This window comes from Apium graveolens, chromosome 10, assembly GCF_009905375.1.
Source record: "Apium graveolens cultivar Ventura chromosome 10, ASM990537v1, whole genome shotgun sequence".
In the NCBI taxonomy this organism is placed as follows: domain Eukaryota; kingdom Viridiplantae; phylum Streptophyta; class Magnoliopsida; order Apiales; family Apiaceae; genus Apium; species Apium graveolens.
Genome location: NC_133656.1, coordinates 241,150,507 through 241,166,506, shown reverse-complemented (window position 1 = coordinate 241,166,506; position 16,000 = coordinate 241,150,507). Strand labels below are relative to the sequence as shown.

Sequence of the window (16,000 nt, the reverse complement as noted above, 5' to 3'; positions counted from 1 at the left end):
GGAAAATAACGAGATCGCAAGTTGGTAGAGTTCTTTTCTCAAAAAAATGATGAAGTCAGAAAGTATGAGCTTTTAGGTCTGAAATGCTGCTTTCGGGTAGGTACTCATAATAATCCATCTAGCCCTTAAGTGCATTGGTTTTTGAGTAGCTTATTGATATGGTTGTGTACATTGACGATGGTAATTTTGACAAAGAAATGCAGCGTATATTTTTATGATGTTTATGAGTTTCTTTCAAGATTTAATGTGATAGTATATATAAAATTGTAGCCTGGACATTAAAGAGGAGATGTAAGTCCCCATCTATAACTACATTTTAATTTCACAAGTTATTGAGGTACATGGTTGTTCCAATATATTCTAGATAATTGAATTACATGGATGACTGACTAATTTTCAAATTAATTGTTTTATGCTAAAAAAAACTGGGAAGTAATATTAGTCATCTCAATTTCAATATAAGATTTTTATATATTAAATAATTTTTTTTAGCAAAACACATTCTCAGATCCAGTCATTTTTTATTATTTTAATATTAAAGTATGATCAATTTTTTTTTGGTCTAAAATCATGTTGATATCTGCTATTTACAAAACAAAATTAATTCTAAAAATGTGCACATATGGATTATATATGGAGTTCTAACTTCTCTTATTACACTTGGATGATGCAAAATGTCTATTGTAATTTAGGTACTAAATTTATTCAACATTTATTTAGATAGGTTAAATTATATGTGCTTGATAAATTATATTTAGAGCAATGAAAGAGTAAACATATATATATAAATGATGTATGCATAATCTTATTATAAGTAGTATTTTTTTTGAAAGGATAAAGAAATGTTAGTTGGAAAAAAGATGTATGATTTAAATTGAAAGAAGGCATGTTTTAAGAATTTATCAAGTATCATATTGGAACATCTGACAAAAAAAAGTATAAAATTAAAATATAAAGTACCATTGTACCACTTCTAATGTGTATAACTCCTTAAAATTTCAGGTACACTCATCAACTCTTCAATTGTATGTTATATTTTTATAACATTATTTTTAGTGACTCTTTTAGTTTTAGAAATCTTAATTTTCATCAAAATTGCTGCAAATAATATTTTTTATTTTTATTTTTAAATAGTTTCTCTGAACAGCCGCGAAGCCCGGTATATTTACCTAGTTACATTATGAACAATTTGCACATCCTCGTCTTTTTTCAATATTCATCCCTCTTACAATTACAAGTTACAACCTTTCTTTTGTATTGAAGTTTGTTAACAAATATATTGTTTGTATTCCCTTCAACCAAATAGAACAATAGTGTATGAACTGTGTGGTGTCAAGCAGTTATACAATTGCCGTTTCGGTTCAGGGAATGTTGAGTTTTTTTCAAAGAGAATTCACGTTTAGGACTTTATTTCATAAGACAAGCAAGCTATATTCTAAGACAGTTGAGAGCTTCTCATTTTCATTCATGACAGAAATAGGGTGTTTGCAAAACAACACCAGAGGGGGTTTGAGCCCCGCGGCACCTGTGGTGTGAGAGTAATAACTCGCTTTTGGATGATAAAGGTAGAAATATAAGGTGGTTGTGTATGTGTGAGTGCAAAAGAGAGTGATAAACCCGCTCTGTAAAAACTTCTTGCCTATGTTAACATAATGTAAAATATATTATACATATGTCATACATTAAATAACTTTATGCAGCAATTTTTAGCATTATAACAGTTTAATATGCAATTTTTTTGGTTGTTATATATGCCATTTTAACTTCAATTTTCAATGTTTTCAGTCTAGTACCAAGCACACAGATAGTTTCTTCGAGCATATAGACAATTGTACCGGTATGTATGAGTGTTAAAATTTTATGCAGAGCCTGCTGCATAATAAACATGTTAGAATTCAAACCCTCAAATAATTAAGGTGGCTGTTATAACTACAAATAGGTGTATCCATATATTAAAATAAGCGGTAGGCATTTAGGTTAGCAGTAGCATGTTGAATATTGTATGAAGACATTGACTAGCATCCAGAAAATATGGTAGGCGCAGAGAGAAGTCAAAAACACAAAACCATGCACAAAGAAAATCATGCACCTTAATACTGGAGTCTATCGACCAAAGCAAATAAAGAAAGCTGGCCACCAAATATCAAGAATCAAGCCTTAAAATAGGGAAGGTTATTAATATGTATAAGGATAAAAAAATATGAGGTATGCAGTGATGTAAGGATGAAAACTTGAAGCCTATAAAAGGCTGTTATTGTGCATGTAATAGACATACACCAGACAAAATAAAGCGGAGGAAAAGAAAGAGCCGAAGCTCTCTCTGCATGTATTAAAAAGCTGTAGCTATTATATATATAAAGCTTGTTTGTGTTTTGTATTACCATCACCTGTTCATATTATTCACAGCACACACATATACACCTGGTCGTGAGGTAGAAAAATCAAAGTAAGCCCATTTACGTTTTCCAACAACTGGTATCCGAGCCAGCGTTCCGTTCAAGAAAATGGCGAATATGGTGCAGCCCAACATTCCGAAGTTGACGGCGACAAATTACGGGAATTGAAGTATCCAAATGAAGGTGTTACTCGGTTCCTACGACAATTGGGATATTATCGAAAGTGGGTTTAACGAGCCCGCAGATGCAACCGCTGAAGCAGCACTTCCAAATGCCGAGAAGATGGCGTTAAAGGAGTCCCGTAAAAAGCACAAAAAGGCGTTGTACATAATTTTTCAAGGTGTTGATGAATCTACCTTTGAAAAAATTTCAAATACAAAAACAGCAAAAGATGCGTGGGAGATTTTGCAGAAATCATTCCAATGCGTGGAGAAAGTAAAAAAGGTGCGGCTCCAAGTTCTTCGTGGCGAGTTCGAAAATATTAAAATAAAGGCCTCAGAAAATATTGGTGAATATGTTACTCGTTTAAAAACAGTGACAAATGAGATGAAGAGAAATGGAGAAAGTCTCGATGATGTTCGGGTCATGGAAAAATTACTCCGTTCATTGATGAGAAAATTTGATTACGTGGTTACTTCTATCGAGGAGTCAAAAGATTTGTCCACAATTTCCATTGATGAGCTAGTTGGTTCACTTCAAGCGCATGAGCAGCGGATGAACCAGTATGATGATACAAGCCATTTAGAAAAGGCGTTGCAAAGTAAGGTGTCCATTGGTGAAAGTTCAAGTAGTAGTAGTTCTGGTCGTGGAAGAGGTGGCTTTAGAGGTGGCTACCGTGGTGGAAAAGGACGTGGAAGACAGTCCTTCAACAGAAGCCAGAACACTGAAGGTTATCGTCCATCTGGACGTGGTCAGAATTTTAGAGGACGAGGATGAGGAGGATTTCAACGAGGTGACAAGTCTCAATTTCAGTGCTATAATTGCAATAAATTTGGCCATTTCAGTTATGAATGTAGATCACCGAAAGTGGAAGAAAGAAGTCATTTTGCAGCAGCAAAAGAAGACAAAGATATTGGCACTGCTATGTTCCTCACTTATAAAGGTGACGAGGAGAGCAAGAAAAATGTTTGGTATCTTGACTCTGGTGCAAGCAACCACATGACGGGCCATAAAGATTTATTTACGGAGATAGACGAGACCATCAGCGGAGAAGTTACGTTTGGTGATTCATCGAAGATTCCAGTCAAAGGTAAAGGTACAATTACGATTGTATTGAAGAATGGTGAGAAAAAGTTTATTAATGATGTTTACCATATACCTGCTTTAAAAAGTAACATCATCAGTCTTGGCCAACTTGTGGAGAAAGGACATTATATACAGATGCAGGATAATTCTCTCATCATCAGAAATCGGGATCAAGAATTAATTGCAGATGTGGAGATGTCAATGAATCGTTTGTTTACACTTGATATACAGACGAAGATGCAGAGGTGTTTGAAGACGGTCATTAAAAATGACTCGTGGTTATGACATTTAAGATATGGTCATCTTGGTTTTTCTGGTTTAAAATTGTTGTCAAAGACAAAGATGGTGGATGGCTTGCCAGAAATCAATGAACCAGAAAATTTATGTGAAGCATGTGTTAAGGGGAAGCAACACAGACAAAGTTTTCCCGTTGGAAAATCATGGAGAGCCAGAAGGCCATTGGAGATTGTCCATACAGATATTGCTGGTCCATTTGATATTCCATCACTTGGAGGTAATAGGTATTACCTAACATTTATTGATGATTTTAGCAGAAAAAGTTGGGTGTATATCCTCAAAGAAAAAGCGGAGGCTCTTGATAAATTCAAGGAGTTCAAAGCTTTGGCAGAAAACAAAGTGGTCATTATTTGAAGGTACTCCGATCAGACAGAGGAGGCGAGTATACTTCAAATTTATTTAAAAGCTTCTGCAGAGCACATGGAATCAATCATCAGTTGACAGCAGCATATACTCCTCAACAAAATGGCATTGCAGAAAGAAAGAATCGCACTATTCTTGACATGGCAAGGAGCATGGTCAAAGCAAAGCATATGCCGAGAACTTTCTGGGCTGAAGCCGTTCTATGTGCAGTTTATTTGTTGAATCGTTGTCCAACTAAAAGTGTCAGAAACAAAATTCCAAATGAAGCATGGAGTGGTAGCAAACCATCTGTTGGACATCTCAGAATTTTTGGGTGCATTGCATATGCACATGTTCCAGATCAGAAAAGGAAGAAGCTGGATGATAAAGGCGAGAAGTGCATCTTTACCGGATATGACAAAAGAAGCAAGGCGTACAGACTCTACAATCCCCTCACGAAGAAATTAATCATTTCTCGAGATGTTGAGTTCGATGAATCAGACTACTGGAAATGGAGCGACGAAGAAAGAAAAGTTGCAGGTCTGTTCTTTAATGATGATGATGATGACGGTAATGATTCCAACATTGAGGATGATGAAGATGATGATCCAACTCCTCCCCAAAGTCCAAATCACCAAACTCCTGCATCGACACCATCGACTGGAGGAAGCAGCAGTTCAGGGGGAACGCCAAGGAAAATGCGGAGTTTGGATAATATATATGAAGCAACAAGTCCGGTACAAACTACCTTTGATTATTCATTGTTTTGCTTAATGGCTGAGTGTGATCCAGTTACATTTGAGGAAGCTTCTGAAGAAAGCAAATGGAATAAAGCCATGGATGAAGAAATTGGTGCAATCAAGAAGAATGACACTTGGGAGCTCACAGATCTTCCAGAAGGACACAAAGCAATTGGTGTCAAGTGGGTCTACAAGACAAAGACAAATCAGGATGGTGAAGTGGAAAAATATAAGGCGAGGCTAGTGGCTAAAGGCTACAAGCAGAGATATGGAATTGACTATGACGAGGTATTTGCTCCAGTTGCAAGAGTTGATACCATAAGACTGCTTACAGCAATTGCAGCTCAGAATCAGTGGAAGATTTATCAGATGGATGTCAAGTCTGCATTTCTGAATGGCTATCTTGAAGAAGAAGTCTATATTGAGCAACCACCAGGATATGTTCAGAAAGGCCAGAATAACAAAGTCTACAAATTGAAGAAAGCCTTGTATGGTTTAAAGCAAGCTCCGAGAGCATGGAACACAAGGGTTGATGAATATTTCCAGAAAAATGGTTTTGTGAAGAGTCCCTACGAGCATGCACTTTACACGAAAACAAATTCAGGGGGAGATATTATGATCGTGTGCTTATACGTGGATGACATGATTTTTACTGGAAACAACCCTGGTATGTTTGATGATTTTAAGAAAGTTATGACTAATGAATTTGAGATGACAGATATTGGTCAAATGTCGTACTTTCTTGGAGTCGAGGTAAAGCAAAGCAAAGACGGGATTTTTATGTCACAGGAAAAATATGCGGAACAAATTTTAAAGAAATTCAGAATGGAAGAATGCAAGCCAGTGAGCACGCCAGCTGAAGCAAGTATAAAGCTCAGAATTGATTCAACAAGGGAGTCGGTAAATCCGACATTGTTCAAAAGTTTGGTTGGAAGTCTGAGGTACCTAACTTTCACTCGTCCAGATATTATGTACGCAGTTGGACTGGTTTGTAGGTACATGGAGAAGCCGAAGCTAGATCATTTCATGGAAGCTAAAAGAATTTTGAGGTACATAAAAGGTACACTTGATCATGGTCTATTTTACATGCATTCTCAAAATTCAAAATTAGTTGGCTACTCAGACAGTGATTATGGCGGTGACTTGGATGACGGGAAAAGCACTTCGGGATATGTTTTTCATATCGGTTCAGCAATATTTTCATGGTCATCAAAGAAGTAACAGACAGTGGCTCTGTCAACATGTGAGGCGGAGTATATGGCAGCAGTAGCATGCGCATGTCAAGCTATGTGGCTAGGCTACATATTGGGCGAGTTAAATCTTGCCAAGGATGATCCGGTTACTATTTATGTGGATAATAAATCTGCTATTTCTCTCGCGAAAAATCCAGTTTCCCACAGTCGAAGCAAGCACATCTACATAAAATATCATTTTATTCGAGAACAGGTGAACGACAAAATGGTGGAATTGGTGCATTGCAGGACTGAAGAAAATTTGGCAGATATTTTTACAAAGCCGTTGAAGCCAGACATGTTTGGAAAAATGAAAGTGAAGCTCGGAATGCAGAGTCGGGTTTGAGGGGGAGTGTTAGAATTCAAACCCTCAAATAATTAAGGTGGTTGTTATAACTACAAATAGGTGTATCCATATTTTAAAATAAGCGGTAGGCATTTAGGTTGGCAGTAGCATGTTGAATATTGTATGAAGACATTGACTAGCATCCAGAAAATATGGTAGGCACAGAGAGAAGTCAAAAACACAAAACCATGCACAAAGAAAATCATGCACCTTAATACTGGAGTCTATCGACCAAAGCAAACAAAGAAAGCTGGCCACCAAATATCAAGAATCAAGCCTTAAAACAGGGAAGGTTATTAATATGTATAAGGATAAAAAAATATGAGGTATGCAGTGATGTAAGGATGAAAACTTGAAGCCTATAAAAGGCTGTTATTGTGCATGTAATAGACATACACCAGACAAAATAAAGCGGAGGAAAAGAAAGAGCCGAAGCTCTCTCTGCATGTATTAAAAAGCTATAGCTATTATATATATAAAGCTTGTTTGTGTTTTGTATTACCATCACCTGTTCATATTATTCACAGCACACACATATACACCTGGTCGTGAGGTAGAAAAATCAAAGTAAGCCCATTTACGTTTTCTAACAAAACAATCAACAGCTCAATGTCTTTCTTTTTAGCTTCCAGTTGTAGAAACTTGAAGTTCATATCAACAAATTGCACAATTTAAACTAGAGATTTTTCTTCCCATCTACTCGTTAGCCGCCAATTTTGTTTTTATAAGGTTGATGATGCGCACACAGCAATATGTGAATGAAGATTCTAGTGTATTTGCGCAAACTGGAAAAATAGAAGACATAGATAGCTAGAAAAAGATGCACAGGTCTTGATGTCTCAAATGTAACTGCTATTTTACATGCTTGAGACCGAAAATTTGATGCAAATAAACGAATTTTTGTTTCTTGACATCTCAAGTCCTCAATAGATGGTTTTAGTTTAGAAAATCTCAACATATTGTTTATAAATCATAAAGAAATTTATTAATGGTAATAATATTTTATGTACTTTATCTATTCTTTTTAATCTTTGAACATAACAATATTTTTTCATGATCTCAATCATCAGAGTTCAGAGAGAGCGTTGATCAATAGTGACACTCAATGAGTTCATGCCTGTAATTCAAGAAGATGAGTAAAGAAAATAAAAAAATGCGTAAAAGGAGAAAACTAAACACCAAAATATCATCAGCTAACCACATGAATCTCGATAGGACATTTTATGATTGTTTATCATGTATTATTTTGCAACTTGGAGATATAATTGTTCTACAAAAAATATTGTTAACATCATAGCTAAAATTAAAAGGTTTCTGAGATCTATGAGAGAATTCTTAATTTCCCTTGTATAAGGGAAGGAAAGAGCTAGCAAATATCAACTAGCGATCAAGATGTGAGGAACCTGCAACATCACCAACCGCTTCTGCATTTGGCCCGCATCCCATCGATAGCTTTTGAAACAAATCTTGTAAATTTTTTAAGGTTATAGGGCGTGCCTGCATAATATGTATAGAAAATTAGATATTATATGAGAACATTTAAGATATATCAGCGTGTGTACTTGTGACTCTGTCCTCGGGACAAAAACTCATGTAAAAAATTATGTAATATTCAAAACGAGGAGTCGTGTATCTAGAAGTATTGATGTCGGTTTTGTTGTGCAACTAGAGATGCCCATAGAAGTTGCTGAGGCATACACAATTGCAAATAGTGTGTGCCTCCAGTATTTATGCGTAATATAGATACTTTTTTTATAAACTTGGATTTTGGTAGTGAAATTTGCTTTTTGTGCCAGAATAGAGTCCACATTTTTACATGTATATAAGAGATCATCTGGATGGACTTACACGAAGGGCTTCAATATATGGGGCAGTCGTCAGTATTGGCGGAATGAAGCTTCTCAGGAGGAGACAACCCCTGCTGCATTCGAATCACATCAAATTATGTTTGTTAAGTACAACAACCAGACCGCCCCAAGGGACATAAAACCACTCTCAAGCTATCCGGTGCTTGGTCAGAGACATTTTTTACACAAGTACTAAATCAATAATACAATAAGTATAGGAACGATATAACAATAGAAACACACAACAGCTTGGAAGATATGCTTACAAAGGTTGCTGGCTAACCTTGGATCATCGGACAGTATGACATAACATTGAATAATATTCTTCAAAACTGTAGTAGACGGTTCATCCTGCATCTTTTCAATTACGTCATTAAAAACCTTCATGATTGCACACAACCGGTTTGCAGGCTCACAGCAATACTGTAGTCCCTGCTCTTGCATCATTATTCTTGACATTATCCAAGATGCAGTCTGTATAGCCATATACAGGTGTTCAGAGTGAGTTTAAAGAGCCAATTAACTATGGGTGTCGATCTATTTATATTTTGATGGTGTACCGGAATTGTTGCAGAATTATTTGCTCAGGTTCTTACTAGGACGATCAAGTCTATGCCATGCAATATAAACCTTATGATTTATATATGGCTGGGTACTAATGTTCATCAACACCAAAATATTAGATGTTCATCAAGTCTACTTGATATGTATTAATACGAAACATGGAGTATTAACTAAAAATCCCTTTTTCAATAAACATCTAGCAGAAACACTAGAAAGGGAGATTAATTTGAAATTTTTAGTAACCAGATTACATACTCTGTACTGTCTTACATGTAAGGTGATATATTGCAGTAAAAAATGCTTGGAAGCAAAAGAATGTTGAGTTCAAATTTTAATGGACACTTACTGATTGTGAAAGTTCGTTTCCATATTCTATGGATTTTAGACACAAAGGGAAGAGTCCTGATTCAAGCAAACAGTGAACAGCAACCTTTGTCGAAGGGTCGCCAACCTGCATAGTAGAGAAGATTCAGATGATATTTGGAGTAGAACCTTATAGGCATATCAGATCATATTAAAGCAAATTGATATGCAATCTGGTAAGAAATAATGGACATTTTCTTGAACTATGGTTCTGATTAAGCTAATTCATCTCAACATTGCATTCAATTCAGAGCTGAAACTTGAAAGGGCAGGTAGCAACTAGCAATGATAAAATACTTCCATGCAAGGTTACTGGTGCTTAGCTGTTTTAATAATTCAAATGGCTTAAAGTATAAAAAATTGAAGGTATCATGTATTGATTTAGAGTGGAATTGTACCTCCTTCAGAAGACCACCAATGACCCCCAAGCTCATTAGCCTTAGGTACTGGAATGGCTTGCTCGTTTCTTCAGTCTCCAAGAAAGGGTACAAGTAACAATGTATCTGAACTGCAAGGACAAAAGTAAGTTAATACAAGTCTGTCTACAATTAACCTTATCTAGCTCCTTAATTATCCTATTCAAATCAGTTAATAACAATATTTGAATAAGTTTGCAAAATCCTCATCCCAGAATATATGTAACAAACTTGTAACTTCAACTGAATCCCTGATTTTACCTCAGTGTCCTGTTTCTTTGGTGTTCACATAAACAAATCATACCAGCTTGAAATATAAAGTGAATGCATTTATATATCAAAACACGTCAAGTTCGACAATATCATGTGTAGTCTTTAAGTAGCAATATCAGACAGCAAGAAATCAGCAAAAGTTATAGAATGAATATAGCTTATATCATTTGGTGAGAAGAAGCTATAACTATGGATACATCCAACTATGTTGAAGAAGACTAATGTAAATACTGAATACATTAACAGAAACCAGTCACATAGCTTTCAGAAAGTTTAGAAAAATACCATTAAGGAACTGCATCTTCGTTTGAGGGTGAGTGGCCAAACACTGCATTCAATAGAAAATACACTTTGATATTAGAGTTGCATATATAATTTTTAAGTTCATAGAGTACCAGCTATGGCTCCTGCATAAGTAAAAATAAATTTGATGTATATAGATAATAAATTTGATAAGTAAAAATAAATTTGATAAGAAAAAAGTTTGAAAATTAGGAAATCGAACATATAAAGCAAATACATTACAAAGTTAATACCACTAGAAAAGGAAATTAAAGGAGCGGAAATGACCTCAAACAAAACAAGTACATCACAAACTTTACTTGAATCTTTCATAGTAAGTTTCTCAGGTGTTAACCACTTGTATATAGATAATACTTCCTGCAATAAAGAAGATAATTCCATTAATCACCAACTGTAAAACACAACATTCTCATTTGAATAGATAGAATAGCCAATACAAACCACAAGGCTGAGCTTGTCAAACAAAGTAGTAAATCATTTAAATGATTCCAATGACCATCATGTGCGGATTTCATAAATTGTATCATGTTCTGATTGAGATGTGATGCAACTTGATCTTAAGGGTAGGACTTCTCTAAGACGTGTGACATAAAAGTTGCAGAACTTCCTTACAATGCCTATTTTCCAGATTTTTGGGTTTCAAAATTTCAAATTTCCAAAATATTTGAGATCTGCGCAAATCTTCTCATTAGTTCAATGAAAGATTTCTTCGGCAACTGACAAGCAAGGATACGGGTGCAGAAGTGCTGGGTGCGTGGACAAAAATCTAATAAATAAATATAATAATATGGGAATTCGGGTGCGGGGGACACTATATATAGAAATATAGATTTTCTCTAGATTTCATGTTACAGATATTCAATCTTGTTAAAAAAACCACAAACTATAAGCAAATTTAATCAAATGCATAATTTATTGATCTAAAACATAAAATACAGGTAAAATATTTTAATTTATGCAAAAATGAACACCAGCATAATACGTTTGTATTTACTAACAAAAACAGAAACTTAATTTTAGGAAAGTAGGAGGTTAACAGAAATTTTGATTACAAATTGTGGTGAAAGAATCAAAATTAGGATTCAGGAAGAATCCCCTATCAGATGAGGGGATGTGCATGTCATAGTATCGGACACAAGGATCAAGGGATTCACAAACAAGTATAATCATTTCAAAAGACAAGAAAGAATAAGGATCATTAATCACAAAATATTGATTAAATACTATATAACTGGGGGACTCCGGACTTGAGAAGATCAAATATAACAATGTAACCTAGATACTGCCATTTTGGTTTAGTAGTCCACTTCAGTATTAAGATCTGAGGAAGAAACTCAAATCAAAACAGGGAACTTTTATTGTTAATGTTAACCAAAATTAGAAGTTAATAAAAAGAATTCACGACATGATATAAACTTAAGCAAATATTAAAACAAATACATTTAGTTTGATCAATGCAAAGCATTTGGTAGACCCAAGTCATTGTGCATACCGATAGGAGTAAGAAAACCGTACTGATTGACCGCCAAATTTGGAGGGCCAAATCTTGAATTCTTCCCTGTTTCTGTATTGATAAATCACATGTTAGAAATGAAATATACTATATCACCGAATAGACATTAGAACATAGAGTGTAAGTAATTTGACTCTGCACTTTAAACTTCTAACAAGCAAAATTAAATGATACTATACAGTCATTTAGGCGAGTCACTGTTGTGTACCTAGGATTGGGTGCTGGACGTATCCTTTTTGCAGTTATTTGGAAACTGACCAATTGTTTTATTACACATGGTCACAGGAAAACCAATTTCTAGGGGACGTTAGCGGTTCATGGTATTGGGCCTAAACCCACACTTTACATACCTCATCCCTACCTTTTACCTGTAAATTTGTGATTAAATATTTGTAAGATTTTTCATGTTTTGCATCAAATAATTTGGGGTAGTTTGGGAAAAGAAAATTGTTATGCTATATAAATAAGGTTGCACAAAAATTTTAAAATCTAGGAGCAATCTTACACATGTATAAATTTATACCAATTGTTGTTTGTACTAGCAGGGTAATTAATAAACAATAATTGGAAAATATGATTTTTTAAATAACTTATATAAGTTAAATTGTACATGATGGTAATAATGTAATTTCAACAGACATATATTTCAAGATACGTAATGATATTTGATCGTATTCGTGACTTAAATAAACTCCAGTATTTTGCGGTTAATTAACGTTAAAATCAAATTTATTCCAACCAACTTCTAACAATCAATTAATTACTTTAGAAACGGCTATAAAGTTTATACATGGTATAAATATTTAAAAAATGAAGTTTTTTTAAAATTTGAAACCTAAATGATATGTTGTTTTAAAAATTTGCAGATTTTAATGAGAATTTCTAATTCAAGATCTCCAAGTAATACTAATATATGGAAAAAATTTAAAAATTATAGTAATTATTATTTATTCAAACAAAGTAATTAATAAATTATAATGTTCTTAATCACCTATGGAAGTAAAGTCGTTAATGATAATATTTACGTTAATTTTTCAAAATATATAATAGTGCGATTTCAATGACATTTTGATTGTATTTCATGACATAAATGGAATCTATTATTTTGCCTTAAAATTTATGTAAAAGATAAATTTATTCCAGTTAATTTCAGCTATCAATAGTTACAATAATTTTGGAAACAACCATAAAAAATTTAGGTTTAAGGGATATAAATTTTGAACTATACTAACATGTTTAATAAATTCGCAGATTCGAACCAGAGTTTCCAATCAAAATTTGATGAATCCAACACATTATGTAAGGATTCCATTCAAATATTTCAAAAATCAATTAGTGTAGTACTTTGTATAGGATTAATGGTGGATTGATGGGTCTAATCGAGAATTTTAGAATATTACTTTTTATCATTAATTTACAATATTACTTTTTATCAAATATATTGATATAAATGGATCGACATATTTAATTTGGATTTCAATTTTAAAAATCTTTGACTTGTGTGTTATTCAATAAAAAAATTCTTTTTATTTTAGTAATTGGCAGTTCATAATCCACTTTTATTTTTATTTTTGCGATTTCAGTCTACATTATTTTCTCTGTCAACTTGCACCCCATAAAATTAATTTCTCTTCTATTTGCACCCCGTTAATGACTTTCCATCCAAGATAACCGTTAACTTTAACGGAAGTGGGGATATTTCAGTAAATTATTAATGAAAATAGAAGAAAATAAAGTAAATGAAGAAGTCTCTTGGTGTTGGAATTTGTAGTGGCTTGAAGAGCTGTCTGAGTTTGTTGAATGATGTGAAAGAGAGTTGATTTGAAATGGTGCTCATCACAGTCTTTGCTAAACATCCAAGATGGAGTGTTTGTAGTTGAGCTATGGCCTGCTTCTCCCCCTGTGTGCATGAAATCTTCTTCATCATCATCTTCATCCCCAAACTCCTCAGAACCACCAGCTGGATAGTCAAATTCATCACCAGCTGTGAAGGGCATGGTAGTGATTGCATCCTTGGCCCTTTGCATAGAAGCCGTTGTGTGCACCAAGTTGATAATTCTCTCAGAAGCCACATTGTCCTGTTCAGCTAAAACTTCATAAGCTGGAACATGGTGAGTAAATGCCTCAGCTTTAAAAGAAACAGAGTCTAAGACAGCTTGATAATCTTGCTGAAATAGCTATTTCTTTTCAGCCTCATTGACATCCCTTAACTCACTAACAATGGGATCTTCCCATTCTTCTGTACCTACTTTTCTCTCATAATCTCTCTTTTCTTACATCAAGGGCTCCCCTTGGCTTCCCACCCTCACACCCTCACCTTCACCTACTAAGGCGAGACTCCACTCACTCACTTTCGCCAAGTTGGAAGAAATACCTTACATATTTTCACTCTTTTCCTCTCCTTTTGCCTGAGAGCAACTCAGCCTCTCACTATGTTCACTCCCTTTCCTCAATCCTAAGAGTGATTGTACAACTACTAAATCATCTGCACTTGTGACAACAGTTGAGATTTCAAGTTGTGCAGTGATTGTCAACGGATGAGAAACATCCGTCGAAGCTATAGTTGAAAGTGTCAATGGATAAATGCTGTTAAACACATCCGTCGAGATACAATCACTGGTCAATGGATGAACAATATTCGTCGAGATAGTAGAAATGACAGAGTTTGGAGTGGAAACTACTGTAGAATCTGTGGTGATTGATGAGATTTTGCATAGTATTCTCAGTAGAATCAGAAAGAAATGGCAAGTGAGCCAACAAATCATCTAAAAAATAATGCTCACTTGCTGTAGATTTTGGCTTCTCCATGAGAGTTAAAGATGGAGAATCAGGAATTGATGTGTGAATCATGTCCACATCCAGAGAATTTGTGGGTGATTTTTGCGTGTGAGGTGCTTCTATCACTAAATATTTTGGCTGTGACTCCATATTTTGACTTTTGGCACTATTCAACGTAAGCGATTGACTATTAATTTATGTCTAATTTATAAGATCAAATATAATCATGAGTGATCTTGTTAAATTCGTATATATGAGTACTTTAATATAATGAAGTTTTTATATTTAATACTAATACGAAATTAAAGATATTAAGAATCAAAAGTATGCATTGGAAAACATGTCCAACACAAATAGGAAACGTTTTTAGGAACAGAGGGAGAGGGAGTACTAAACATCATCACATGATACTTGATGCACCAACAGAGGGTGTATTCCAGAATCCAGCATCACAACTCAGTGCTTTCTTACCTATTTGTTTACAATATTTGGTTCAAGTTTGGTGCTACTTTTGTGTACTGTGGAAAAGTTTGTGAGCTTTTTCTTTGTTGGGAAGAGTTGCATGTTATTTTTATAAAAACTATAATTGAAAAATGACTTTAAATTCATTTATTCTTGCTACCAACATTTAGTTTTCAATACATTAAGATTACGTACATGTTTCAATCATTATGAGTTTGTAGCTTTGCAGGAGCTCCCAACAAAAAACAAGGTTGGATTTTCAATTTGGATAACAGTGAGAACAAGTGAGTTCTGTTCACCACTCCTCTCTTAGCAGATTTGCAAAGCATCCAATTAACAGAAATTATGTCATGTTACAACAAGGCAAGCTTCTTCCATTCACACAAACATATAAGTACAAGTCTCTCTCTCTCTCTCTATATATATATATATATAACACATATGGTATGCAAATCGATCGTTGAGAGATGTAGAAAAATACAGTGAAATCGGATTTTAAAAAAAAAATTACGGTTTGACGGGAAAAATCAAATTAAAAACGGAGGGGAAAAACTGAAATTGAGTGTTGGAGGGTGCAGAGTAGTTGGGTGGGGTGATTTAAGGGGGACCATTAGATTATGTTGATCTAATGGCTTAGATTAGTTTCTAGTTTCTATTTTAATTTTGGTTTCTATTTGATCATTCTCCTATATATATATGTATAATTCTTTTTTAATTTTCATGTACAAAAAACTAAGCTTAAATTATTTGTATAAGTTTATATAGGCATATGATTTTTTAAATATTTTTCACAACATTAGATGTTTGTTTTTAGGGGAACAAATCCAGTTTGTTAGGGATCGCAATCGGGTCGGATCGGGTCGAGTATTGCAGAATCCATATC

At 34.4% G+C, this 16,000-nt stretch overlaps 2 protein-coding genes across 2 annotated transcripts; one reads left to right on the top strand and one right to left on the bottom strand.

The window, feature by feature from the left end:
* The first annotated feature begins 2,573 nt into the window (after nt 1-2,573).
* On the top strand, nt 2,574-3,332 carry LOC141692201 (uncharacterized). The gene has a single exon (XM_074496934.1). It carries the CDS (start codon nt 2,574-2,576, stop codon nt 3,330-3,332), a length of 759 nt encoding a protein of 252 aa, XP_074353035.1.
* Nucleotides 3,333-7,978: 4,646 nt separating this feature from the next.
* LOC141692200 (cell differentiation protein rcd1-like) lies at nt 7,979-12,154 on the bottom strand. The gene is made up of 7 exons (XM_074496933.1): nt 12,136-12,154; nt 11,857-11,928; nt 9,771-9,880; nt 9,356-9,460; nt 8,729-8,919; nt 8,447-8,519; nt 7,979-8,095 (listed from the first exon to the last, which is right to left on the bottom strand). The coding sequence occupies exons 1-7, from the start codon at nt 12,152-12,154 to the stop codon at nt 7,979-7,981; spliced, it is 687 nt and encodes a 228-aa protein (XP_074353034.1).
* Nucleotides 12,155-16,000: the final 3,846 nt, after the last annotated feature.